The sequence below is a fragment of the Gossypium raimondii genome, chromosome 5, assembly GCF_025698545.1.
Source record: "Gossypium raimondii isolate GPD5lz chromosome 5, ASM2569854v1, whole genome shotgun sequence".
Taxonomy (NCBI): Eukaryota; Viridiplantae; Streptophyta; class Magnoliopsida; order Malvales; family Malvaceae; genus Gossypium; species Gossypium raimondii.
In genome coordinates this window covers 14,709,477-14,721,395 of record NC_068569.1, presented here as the reverse complement: position 1 = coordinate 14,721,395, position 11,919 = coordinate 14,709,477, and the positions used below count along the sequence as shown (strand labels likewise).

Below are 11,919 nucleotides of genomic sequence, written 5' to 3'. Positions count from 1 at the left end.
ACACAAGCCATACCAATGGCTAGTTACAACCAAAATATTTAAAATGCCAACAATGACCAAGTTAACCTATACATGCCATTATAACCAAAATTAGTTTCATAATTGTACCGAAATGGGCTGGTGGATAGTTTGAGTGATATCCGCCAAGCTTCCAAACGAACGAGCTTCCGAGTACTATAAAGCATAGGAAATACAATTGAGTAAGCATTTAATGCTTAGTAAGTTCGTATAACGAGAAATTAACTTACCATTCATTTACTTATATAATAAACATGCATAATAAATCCAAATCATTTTGGCAATTAGCCTAACACATATAACCTTAACAAACATTTTAGTCATGTATTTCATATAAATAACAAGAACAATGATAAACTCATCAGGTATAAAGTTTCCAAGTATTTCATGCATATATAGATAACAGTTTCATTTTGATTTCACATGTTCTCATGTCAAAATTTCACCAGTTGAATCGTTTGAAATCTCGATGGATACTTGGTTAGTACATCTGAAGTGTACAATACTATAAATCTGTCAATTCATATCAAGGAGTGCTTTTATGAGCACTTAAACAGAAAGCCCTCTCTCAAGCACTATAATAGGAAACTCATTGAGCCTTGTAACGGAAAGCTTATCCAGGCAATACAACGAGAAGCTCACAAAGAGCCTATAATGGGTAGCTCCGAAGAGCAATTAATGGGTAGCATCGGATAGCTATATAACGGGAAGTTCAAGTGAGCTCTAACAGGAATCTCACAAAGAGCCTTTAATCGGGAAGCTCATGAAGAGCCATATAACGGGACGCTCATAAGAGCTGTTGTGTGCCCACAACACATGTAGGGTAACAACCGATCGGGATGCTCCGAAGAGCATTTAACGGGAAGCTCGCAAGAACACTATAACGAAAAGGTTGAGAGAGCTTGTAACGGGACGCTCTTTAGAGCTAGGGTATGTCCGCAATAAATGCAAGACCACTACCTTTTCGACAAACAGAACCCTATATCCAATCGAATTTCATTCATTCAAATGGGATTTAACATTTATCGGGTATTTTCTGGATATATGATCAGATTTCATATACATGACCAATACACAATTCACATACAAATCATTCAAACCAGTTCAAAGATATAATTACACAATTAAGTTACACGAACTTACCTCGACAAAGTTCGTGAGTTGTAATCTACTAATCCGTTACTTTTTCTTTACCTCGATCTAACTCCGTATTTTGTCTTTCCGGATCTATACGAGTAAATTAACTCAATTTAATATAATTTCATACTAATTTCAATCCAATTTACATCTTAGGCAAAAGTACGATTTTGCCCCTATACTTTTAATTAATGACAATTTCGTCTCTTGGCTTGGAAAATGAAATTCATGCAATTTAATCTTTATTCCAAGCCCAAATGAATTTTACATGTATTAATAGCAGCCCATGTATTTCACAATAATTAGAATTTTCCATGAATTTTTACATTTTTACAATTTAGTCCCTAAATCATATTTTGATCAAAATTCCTTTAACAAAAGTTGTTTATCTATCAACCTTTCATTTTCTACCATAAAAATTCATAATTCAACTATATTCATCCATGGAAAAATCCTAGAACTTTGATAATTTTGCAAATTAATCCCCAAAATAGCTTAATTATGCTATTACAATCTCGGAAACATAAAAATTAGTAAAAACGGGACTAGAATTCATACCTAATTAAGCTAAGAAAGCTTGTTTGAGCTCTTTTCTCTTAGCTAGGGTTTCCATAAAAAATTTGGGAAAGATGATGATAAATGATGATATTTTCTTTATTTAATCATTTATCATCTTTTAATATATTTTATTTCCAATTTCATCATTTTCTTTAATTAAATTTCCATGGATGAATCATCATCCTTATCTACTAACTTCTCTTAATGGTCTATTTATCATATAAGGACCTAAAACTTTGAATTCCATAGCTATTTGATACTTATAGCTACTAGAACCCAACTTTTACATTTCATGCAATTTGGTCTTTTTATCAATTAGACATGTAATCGGTAAAATTTTCTTAACAAAATTTTCATACGGTTTCCCTATTATAATTTAGAGCATAAAATAATATTAAAATAATTTTCTTTACAGATTCAAATTTGTGGTCCCGAAACCACTGTTCCAATTTTACTAAAAACGGGTTGTTACATACTTCGAGCACATTACACATTTAAGAAGATCAATATGAAAGGTAATAACGCAACACCTTAATCTCTAATCAATCAAAACCTTGACTTGGGAAGGAGTCTCATTGATATTTAAGGTAGTCCTAACAAAACTGGCAGTAAACGCGAAATGCCTCAAAAGGAAGTTAAAATCAAGCTTCCAGAAGAATTGGTTGCGTCAAAGGAAGAAGATGAGCGTTTGAAAAAAAGTGTTGGCCACTGAGAAAAGGTTTGTGGTAAAACTGAAGAAAAAGGTGGCCACTTTTGAGAAAGAGGTTGAAGCTTTCCGTGAGGAAAATGAATGGTTAAATAGGTGATAACCTTGAAGGGAGAAGTTGTAATGTCTTCTCAATAAATTGATGAGTTGAAGAAAGTAGTATAGCTATCGATGAGGGAACTTGATGGTTTTGTTTAAAGTTAAGTCGCATTAAAAAAAGGTGAAAAAATAAGAGTTCGCTAAGTTAAAAGAAAACCACCGCTAGGCCAGAAACATTGTTTAGGAGGAAGCCTCTGAAAAGTGTACCAGAAATATTATCCAAGTCCAAGTTGTGACGTTGGCATGTATTCAAATACTGCATGGGCTATTTGATTTCTCTTGTGTCCTTTTGGTAGTGATTAACACTGTACTATAGTCTTTAAATATGAAAAAAATACTAGCGAGGTGCATGAGAATTGGAAGAAAGAAACTTTGTATTCTTGGATGTTTAACCTTGCTTCTCCTTCTTCGCCAACCATTGAAGACCCTCATTAAGATGGCTACATCGAATATGACGATGAAACAAATATCGTCATTATCGACACTTTAAACGTCTTGACTACTCTTCCTTCAAATCCTCCCATGCCTTAGTGTTTTTCTTTTAATTTTGTATTTCACCTTTCACCAAATGTACCTTTCCTACTAGAAACAAAGATTGTTATTATTTTCCTAGTTTCCTTTGTAGCACTTCACTTGTCTTTATTTTTTATTCTTATTTATGTGAACTTACTCGCGTCCATGAAAACAAGTTGGTTATGGCATTATTTGTAGAAGCCTTTGAAGGTTGCATTGGCAAGTTTTCTACCATTTTTAGAGAGTTGGGGCCCTAAGAGGCCTCGTTGAAAATGACATTAGGCCTCTCAAAAGCCTCGCGCAAGAAATAACACTTGCTAGGGGTGATTGGTTTTGTTCGGTCAGGTTTTAGATTTTTTGAACCGTCTATCATACTTCGGTCGGTTCAGCTCAATTCGATTATCGATTTTTTCATATTGTTTTTTGGTATGATTTTTTAGATTTATTTAGATAAAATGAGCTTTATTTTATGGCTTTTGAATATTATTTGTCAAAATTTCAAGGTCTTTTTCATAAATATTTCTAATAAACAAAAAATATTCAAAAACTTTTAAAATATTTTCATATTTTAAAAATAAAATAGTTTTTTATATCATGAAAAATAAATTTAATTATATATTAAAAAGAAATAGAATTTAGGTCAGTTCAAGTAATTGCGATTTTTGAACTTGCATCCCGTAAACCTCCAAATACTTCTTCGTGTAAACTTTCTTTATCAACCCTAACACTTGCCTTATAACCTTAGAAAGGCTTTACGAAAAATGCCATCGGGCTTTTGGAAAGGCCTTTGCCAGAAGCCACTCTAGATTTTAAAAGACCATTGTTAGAGTGTTACTACGCTAGTAGTCGATACAGTGAGTTAGGGCCCTAAGAGGCTTGTAGAACATGGCACTAGAGCTTTAAAAAGCTTTAGTCGAAAATAACATTGGGGCATTTTGAAGGCCTATGTCGTAAATGGCATTGGGGCCTTAAAAGGCTTTGACTAATACGACGCTAGAGCTTTGAGAGGCTTCACCGATAACAACATTAGAGCCCTCGAAAGGCCTACATGAAAAGTGGAATTGGGCCGTAAAAAGCCTTTGTTGGAGAATTGCTTTGTTGGTAGTTTTTTTTTTTTTTTGCAAGAAGAGGCCTCAGTTGATAAGGTACTGAAGCCTTTGAAGGCTTCATCGAAAATGAGATTAGGCGCAATTGGAGGGCAAATACTAAAAGATACACTGGGCCTTAGGAGGCTTCATCTGAAATTACATTAGATGGAGGGTGGTTTACATAGCTTGAGGTGCAGAGAGCTTCTAGGTGAAGGGCGTTTCATATAGTGAATGGTGTGAAGTGCCATTTGGTTAGAAGGTTGGAGGTGGTTGAGACAACATTCGGATATAGTTTTAGCATTTTGTGTCTGTCCATTGTTCTTCTTGAAGGAAGGTGTATTTATAAATGGAGAAAGGCTTCAAATAGAGCTTCATCTAATAATGATTTTCTTGTAAAGTTTAATCTTAGATATAATTTAGGGTGTGAGCTAGATTGATTTTTTTTTTTAGATTGGGAAGCTTATGAAATGGGTCAAATTTTACTCACGGAATTATTAAATAAATGCGATCCTATGTAATGGTCCTTAAGGACATTTCACCGATACTTCCTCGAATAAATTATATAGGTTGTATTCATAAGGCATAAGAAATGTTTTGGCATTAAGGTATAACAAGACCGTAAGTCAAATTAAAGCAAGCAAAACAAGTCATATAATTTTCTTAATGCTACTTATCACGAATGTGCAACAATTAGCTAAGGTCAAAATTGTCGAGGAGCGTAGCTCATCCTTAGTGATACACATTATATATAATCCCCAGTAAGGAGAAGACAGGTATAACAGCAGACTGTAAATGGAGGGTTTTAGTCGCTCTAAAAGTTTGGCATGTCATTAAATTCTCTAATTGTGGTTGTCCACGCCTAATCTCCCTTGGATAAAAACACTTACCTGCACAGCTCCTCCATGATCCCAGACTTATATAATGTGAAACCGATCAAAACCCTTTTTCCTTGGTTTCAGATGTATGCAAATATATAGAGAGAGAGTTGGGGTATTATGAGGGCGTGTTTCATCAGAAACGAGGGGGGTGGAAAGGGTGGGGGACTAGTGGAAGGTTAGATGAGGAAGGCCAAAAAAAGACTGAAGGGAGAGGTGGGTTTTTCACCAGTAACGAGGGAAGAGAAGGGAATAACCATGATGATGAAGATGATCCTTTGATTCTTCTAAATATGCCCTTCCCTTATAGGGGAATGAACCATCCAATCTTAATTATATTTTTTATCTGTCTTTTTTAGTCTGAAAAACACCCCTTATCTTCCTCAGTCCTTCTACCTCCCTCTTTAATTAATGACGCCATCTCACTCTCTCTCTTATTTACTATTCTTCCTTCATTGCATCTTAAATAGGAGAACCCCATCAGCATCTACTCCACTCTCCTGTTTTCATTTATACACTCTTTTCTTTTCTTCTGTTCTCTTCTCTTCCTTTCTCTTCGTGTCTCAGTGGTGAATACAAGGACAGTTAGTTTATCATTTTTAGTTTGCTTTCATGGGGGTTTAGCAAAGGGCTTCTTACAGAGTTTATTGGCATTCTGTCCACCTCCCCATCATGGAAAAAGTCCGTATTTTTCCCCTCTGGTTTTTCATGGAGGTGGGCATACTGCCAACTGTGCTCTGTTGGCTTCTCTTTGTAAAATCCTTGTGATGCATTTCTTCCAGCTTTCGTCTCACTCTGATGAACTTCCAGGTAAATAACATGCATAACATATGTACCATGATCTCCATCTATATTTTGCAGTTTTTTACTATTTTTCTTTCGGTGAACAACAATCATGTTCGTGCCAGGTTTAGTGTTGACACCTTCTGGTTATCTATGTATTGCCAGGTAACTTTACTACTTCATACGAAAAGAAATGGAATGAAGAACATTTTACCATCTATTTGGTACTTTCATCATGCTAGCTTCTGCTACTTGGAGGTTTTTGATTATCAGTAGTTAGATATGTACTGACTAGTCTACTGAGGTTTGAGGGTGCGTGCCACCAACTTGAGGCACTACCTTCTGTTTTCTTATTTCTGTAACTGGTCTTATTTTAAACCCCCTTTGAGTCTTTGACTGCTAATTAAGAACCCTAACTAGGTTTTACAGATTAATTTTTCTCTACTTTCTCCTTTCCAATCATCAATACTTGTTACAGTTGCAGAACTTCTATGTGGGGTTCCATAATCCATTTAGGGTTTTATGATTAGCTTCATGTTTATGCAGTCAAGGTCCATGAAACCATTTTTAAGTGTTGAAGGATCGATCCCTGAATTTGATATCCAATTCCAAGTAAAACCCCTTCGAAACAAAAGGGAAAGTGTGTGGAAATTGCATATTTATCCTTGAAAACAAAAAAAAACCCAAGGGCAGGAACAAGAAGATTTTGTCAGAGTTGCATGAGACCCAAATGATAATTCCATTGAAGGGTTTTGAATTAGAAACTTTTAAAACTTATTATTTTGGTTTCTTGAGAGGTTTATGAGCAAGTTAATTATCAGATATCAGATTACACACTTAAAAGCAAAAAAGGATTTTTAATGTTCATGGCCTCATGCATGATTGCGCCACCAACTTCAAAAATGTCAGTCATTTATTTACTTCGTTTAAATATTGTATATTTTTAATTAAATCATACACGGTGCACTAATGAATCTGTAGGGCAGGGTCTCTTTTATTTAGTGGCAGCTAGCCCTAGTACAGGTTGCATTTTCTACACCCTCCTGAACACCTTATACATAGCCTCATGATTGAAATACTGACAAACACCATTAAACAATTGTTAAAACGCAAACAAAAAAGGGTAGGTAAACATCTAATCACCTAATTTAACTCCGGTGACTCCACATCGATTTTTTCACTCTGGTTCTATATAATTGAGCTTGGTGAGAAGAAAAGTGACGAGGATTGGTGGTGAGGATGCAGAAGCATGAGAATGTACGTTAATACAATGCAGGATTAAAAATAAAAGAATGAGAACCCATGTGTTGGATGGATGTGAAGGGTTTGAGTTTTACTAGTTGCTAGGGAAAAAAGGAAAAGTGGGGTTTAGACGGAAAATGGGTAACATTATCTTGAATGTGATATAAGATATGTATTCATTAGGTCTATACAGAGTAGGTTATCATGAGCTTTGAACGTGTACTAATGGAGGATATTGGTGAAGTCAGAGGTAGCTACACTGCTGGGTCGGAGCAGGAATTTTGGGTTTTGGGGTAAACAGAGTGGTGCTAGTGGACCATTGTCTGCCTTGACTACTTATTATTTGGTGCATACATAGAGCGGGTTTGGGTCAATGCGTGAGAGAATTTTGGTCAAGAGTACGACTAGATAAAAGATGCTTATGACTCAATCAATGGGGACCATATATACTCTTACATTTCAACTTGTTTTCCTTTTTTTACGTTATATGTTTTGTTGGGGCAAGTTCTGGTGATGAGTCGGCCCTGCAACAAAGTTGTTTGAAGAGGTATTTTGTTTGATCGTCAGTTATGTCGCGTCTTCTTCTGTTGGTTCCTTCTGGGCCCTCTAACCAGCTGCAATATACCCTTCAGTTCACTATCGGAATTTATTTCATTTCTTTACTATCATAAAAAAGGATTGTTCACTTTAAATATTATTCTTTTCTGAATGGTAGTGTTATGTGGCAAGGCAGCCATGTGAATGGTGGTTAAGAACAAATAATTCTCTTGAGATGGTTTAGAAATTTTATATTAGTGAAAAACGTTTTAATGAAATTGGATTTAGTATTTTAATGAAAGAAATCCACTTGACGTGAGTACATGATTATGAATGGGCCTTAATGATTCGCCCCATTAACAGAGAAGTCGATTGTTTCTTTTTTTCTCTTTTCTTCAATTTTTAACATAAGAATCCATATCGATTTAAAGATTCTCGCTTATATGTAGTGCATTATCCTTCGAACCTAATTTTCATTTTTCAAATAAAATATAAGTGCAAGTTAATCTGCGTGTTAATAAGGTTCGCATAACAACCTATTAATTTATACCATCATAAAGCTTCTCTACTCTTGAAACACAAGAAAATTGCTAGCAGTTTCTGCTACAATGGTGATACTTAAGCGAGCTCCGGCTAAACCAATATCCCCTCCCTGATTGTTTGGGGAAATGAGAAGAAAAAAAGTCTCTACTTTGTATGTCTAACCATAAAGGAATATATATACAAAGATCCAATCTAATCCGTCAGAAGTAATGACAAATCAGAGCTTTGTGGTGCATGCATGTGATGGCGTAGGCTATCTCAATCTTAATCTATAAGTGCTACTACCAGTTTTTCCAGGTTGATGATGCAAGACGTTGTTCCTTACATTCTTCAAAAGGCTAGCCTTTCCAGTGAGCCAGCCAATGCGTCTCTAAGATTGCCATTAGTTATGAGTTGACAAGTCCTCCTATCTGGGCTCTCATCTATTTCATCTGAATCGTTGGATGCTCCCATACCACTTGTTGCACCCGCAAGAGAACGTTGGTATGAGAAAGGACTGGGCAATATCCGCCTTTGTATAGGCAGAGCAGCACCAATTTGCCCCGGCTCATTAACAGGCATTAACTCTGCTGTTGCACTTGCGCGTTGTTTTGTGGCATCGTCCACATATAGCAGATCATCAATCCTTGCTGTTATGTTGAAAGCTAGGCTTTCCATCACTCTCGAGTAGCTCTCAAGGATTGCTTGTCCTACATCCTAAAATAACCAACAACAATTTTACTCTATTCTCTTTGCCTTTAGCATATTTCAACAATCCCCAAAAAGAAAAAGGAAAAAAGAAGATGCAAGTTCATGCGAAATCTTAATAAACACATGTTATTGATGGAGACAGGTCCACAGGACCTATGATGCTTTAAGAACTAATTCATGGTAAGATGAAGTACCTTGTTATGCTGAATTTTGCTCACGTCTAAGGAAGTCTGAGGAAGGCCTGGAAACCGTAGCCTTAAATTCTGTAAGAGTGTCTCGGCCCGCTGAGCTAAAACCTTAGTCGTTTCTATGTCACCAACAAAACCTTTAACTTTGCCACCCCATGATGACTTTCCAACCTTTGCACGTAGTGAATGCCTTTTTGAGTATTTTTGTTTCCAAATATGCACAGAAGCCTCAACCCTGTTAGCTATTTCGAGAGTAGTGTACTCTGATGATTGGTCTAAGTAATCAAGAAGACACTCAGGGAAGAACTGGTCAGCAGTTAAGTAACGATACATGCCCTCACCCAAACAGTCCTTTCCACACTGGAAGACAAGTAAAAACGGCATAAGGAATCAATGATTATGCGCATAAAATGCTCCCAAAAAGGAAGGAAAATGGAAACAAAGATGCATGAGCAATAGTAATCAATCAAAATGCATAGTGTGTGAATACATGTCACAAATAAGCTCAGAACCAAATGACACTTTCAGGAACCTAATAATACATAAATATTCGATACAAATTAGCCTCACGGTTTCTCTTCTTGAAAATATATTTTATTTTCTCATGCCACATGAAACAATTTTGTATACTAGGAGCAGTCTCCAAACCTTGGGTAAGCTCTTGAGGTAAGCATTTGGGATTTCCATCTCAGCCAAGACATTGCTGTTTATTGCCATAGCAGCCTTAAGGATCTGGTGCGTACATTCTCTACACTGCTGCAATCTCTTTCTTGAGTCTTCAGATAAACCAGAAGGGGGAACCTTAGGAAATGGGAGCCACCACTTCTCTTCCTGCCTAATAGATGGCCACTCAGATGTCAAAGATGAAGGAAATGCCTCAATTCCATCGTTATCGGAGATGACCACCCCACGATCAGCATAACAATATTCAGAATCATGAAAGCTATCAAGAATGCTTAGCAGCATTGCATCAAGTTTCTTGAGTGCTGGGAGGTTTACATATAGATCTGAGCGTGGGCGGGCCACCATAACCTCAAAGGTTCCCCCTCCTGGAAACTCTTGCAATGACGGTTTAAGCTCCACTATGGAATCACTTACACACAGAAGCCAGTCCATCTCTCTACGCCACATCAATTTCCTTTGTGGTGATAATGGCTCTAATTTCCATAGTTCCCCAAACACAGAAGCTGCAAGAAGTTAACAAATCGATTCAGATTTGAAGTTTTTAACCTCTTGTTAATGATGAGCCAAGGAAAAAACTAGAACAGAAATGAAATGCTAGAACAAGAAACTAACCAGAAAGATTTGTAATGGCATTGGAGATGGCCAGAGCAGTACAAACTCCTTTCCCTCCACCTGACATATCTTCTCCAAGCAAAAGTTTAGCAAACCTTTCCTTCATCAATTCTATTTCTGCAAGTAACATCAATAGTAATTCAAACACAAATAAACCTAAGAAAACACAGAGGAACAGCAGAGTCAAACTAGACTTTGCAGAAAAATCTGTCCATATTATTGGGATTTGTTCGATTGAGAAGTCCGATTTGTACCGAAAACTTGGAGTCGAGTTAAAACTTAAAACGTAATAATAAATGGGAAGGTATAAAGCCAAACATAGTTTTAAGAGATCAAAGTAGATAACAGATCTAAACAACCGTCACTAACTAACTACGTTAGTATATGCATGCAGCAAAAAAGATTCAACCAGGAGTCTTCAATCTTTACCTAATTAAAATTGCCTCCAAAACCTTCAATGAAGCGACAAATTCTACTCTCAATTTAGTTAAGCGCTAAAAAGAAAATAAAAACAAAAGTGCAGTGAACGCACCGGACATTTCGGCCTCCGATACCTCCGCCTTCGTCATCGGAATGACCACGTGTCTTCCACCGACGACCGGCAACATCACGGGAAGTCGCTCTTTGAAACTAGCACCGTCGACAAACTCTGACCCCGCGGGGGGCGAAGAGGTCAAAGAACTCGAACCACCTCGGTCAAACCGACGACAGGAAAACCCACTTGAGCTCTCGGATTCACTCACGTCGGCGCTCAAATTGTAACTCTCCAACTGCTCGCTTATTTGATCGAAAGATTCCTCAGACGAAATGCTCCCCATTCTTCAAGTCAAAGATCAAATGCTCAACAAACTTGCAAATGATTTACCTATTCTTGCCGGCATTATGGGGCCGTACGGTCGAGTTGAAAAAGAAGAAGAAAGAAAGCAAAATAATGAATGAAGAAATAAAGATTCAAAGGGAAGTATACTCTGTTTCTTTATTCGGCTTTGGAGGCCATATTGCCGTTGCAATGGAAGACAATGGCGGTTTCTCCTTTTAGTTGGCGGGTGATCATGGAGCGTGAGTGGCACGCCCTGCCCGTGTAGGGTTATGAAAGAATGTTTGTTTCACGCGATTGGAAATGACGAGTGCCGCGTTTAATACACGATGGAGTTGGGTTGAGGCGTAAATGGGATAGTATGCGGTGTAGGTTAATGTGTTTATTAGTTTTTATCAATAAATTTATGGATCCCCCACCAACTTTACCATTCCTTTAAATTTGGTGGGTCTTTACTTATTTCCTTCTAAAATACTATATAAAATATATTTCTCTTTTTCATCTTTATTTGTCGATGTTCCAACTTCCTTTACCAAATTACTCTACTTAATTACGTCTCTAGCATTAATTAGGAATGGAAACCAACAATACTTCCACTGACTTCTAAGTTGTATATATTTTGACTATTAATTACTAAATTATAGATAAATTTTTGTTTCAATCATCGAATTATTCAAATGATTTTATTTAAGTTACTAAACTATTCAAATATTTTTTTTTATTTATAAGTTACTAGGCTATTAACTTTTTTCTTAAATGCTAGAGATCTCCAAGTGACAATCGGCACAATAGATCAATACCCATCAATGAACAGAACATACCTTATATC

General features: G+C 36.6%; 1 protein-coding gene and 1 long non-coding RNA gene across 2 annotated transcripts; one reads left to right on the top strand and one right to left on the bottom strand.

Moving 5' to 3' along the window:
• Window positions 1-4,793: 4,793 nt before the first annotated feature.
• On the top strand, window positions 4,794-7,886 carry LOC105771228 (uncharacterized). The gene is made up of 2 exons (XR_001126435.2): window positions 4,794-5,804; window positions 5,943-7,886. It is a non-coding gene; the product is annotated as an uncharacterized LOC105771228 (long non-coding RNA).
• A 178-nt stretch (window positions 7,887-8,064) lies between these two features.
• Window positions 8,065-11,437, bottom strand: LOC105770165 (rop guanine nucleotide exchange factor 1). The gene is made up of 6 exons (XM_012591243.2): window positions 11,241-11,437; window positions 10,806-11,092; window positions 10,274-10,390; window positions 9,626-10,164; window positions 8,984-9,337; window positions 8,065-8,795 (listed from the first exon to the last, which is right to left on the bottom strand). Exons 2-6 carry the CDS (start codon window positions 11,089-11,091, stop codon window positions 8,430-8,432), a joined length of 1,662 nt encoding a protein of 553 aa, XP_012446697.1. The 5' UTR covers window position 11,092; window positions 11,241-11,437; the 3' UTR covers window positions 8,065-8,429.
• Window positions 11,438-11,919: the final 482 nt, after the last annotated feature.

Coding starts and splice junctions, on each gene's coding strand:
- LOC105770165 (XM_012591243.2), bottom strand. CDS start 11,091: ATGGGGAGCATTTCGTCTGAGGAATCTTTCGATCAAATAAGCGAGCAG. Junction 10,391..10,805: donor ATCGGAGGCCGAAATGTCCG/GTGCGTTCACTG, acceptor TGTTACTTGCAG/AAATAGAATTGATGAAGGAA. Junction 10,165..10,273: donor TGCCATTACAAATCTTTCTG/GTTAGTTTCTTG, acceptor AACTTCTTGCAG/CTTCTGTGTTTGGGGAACTA.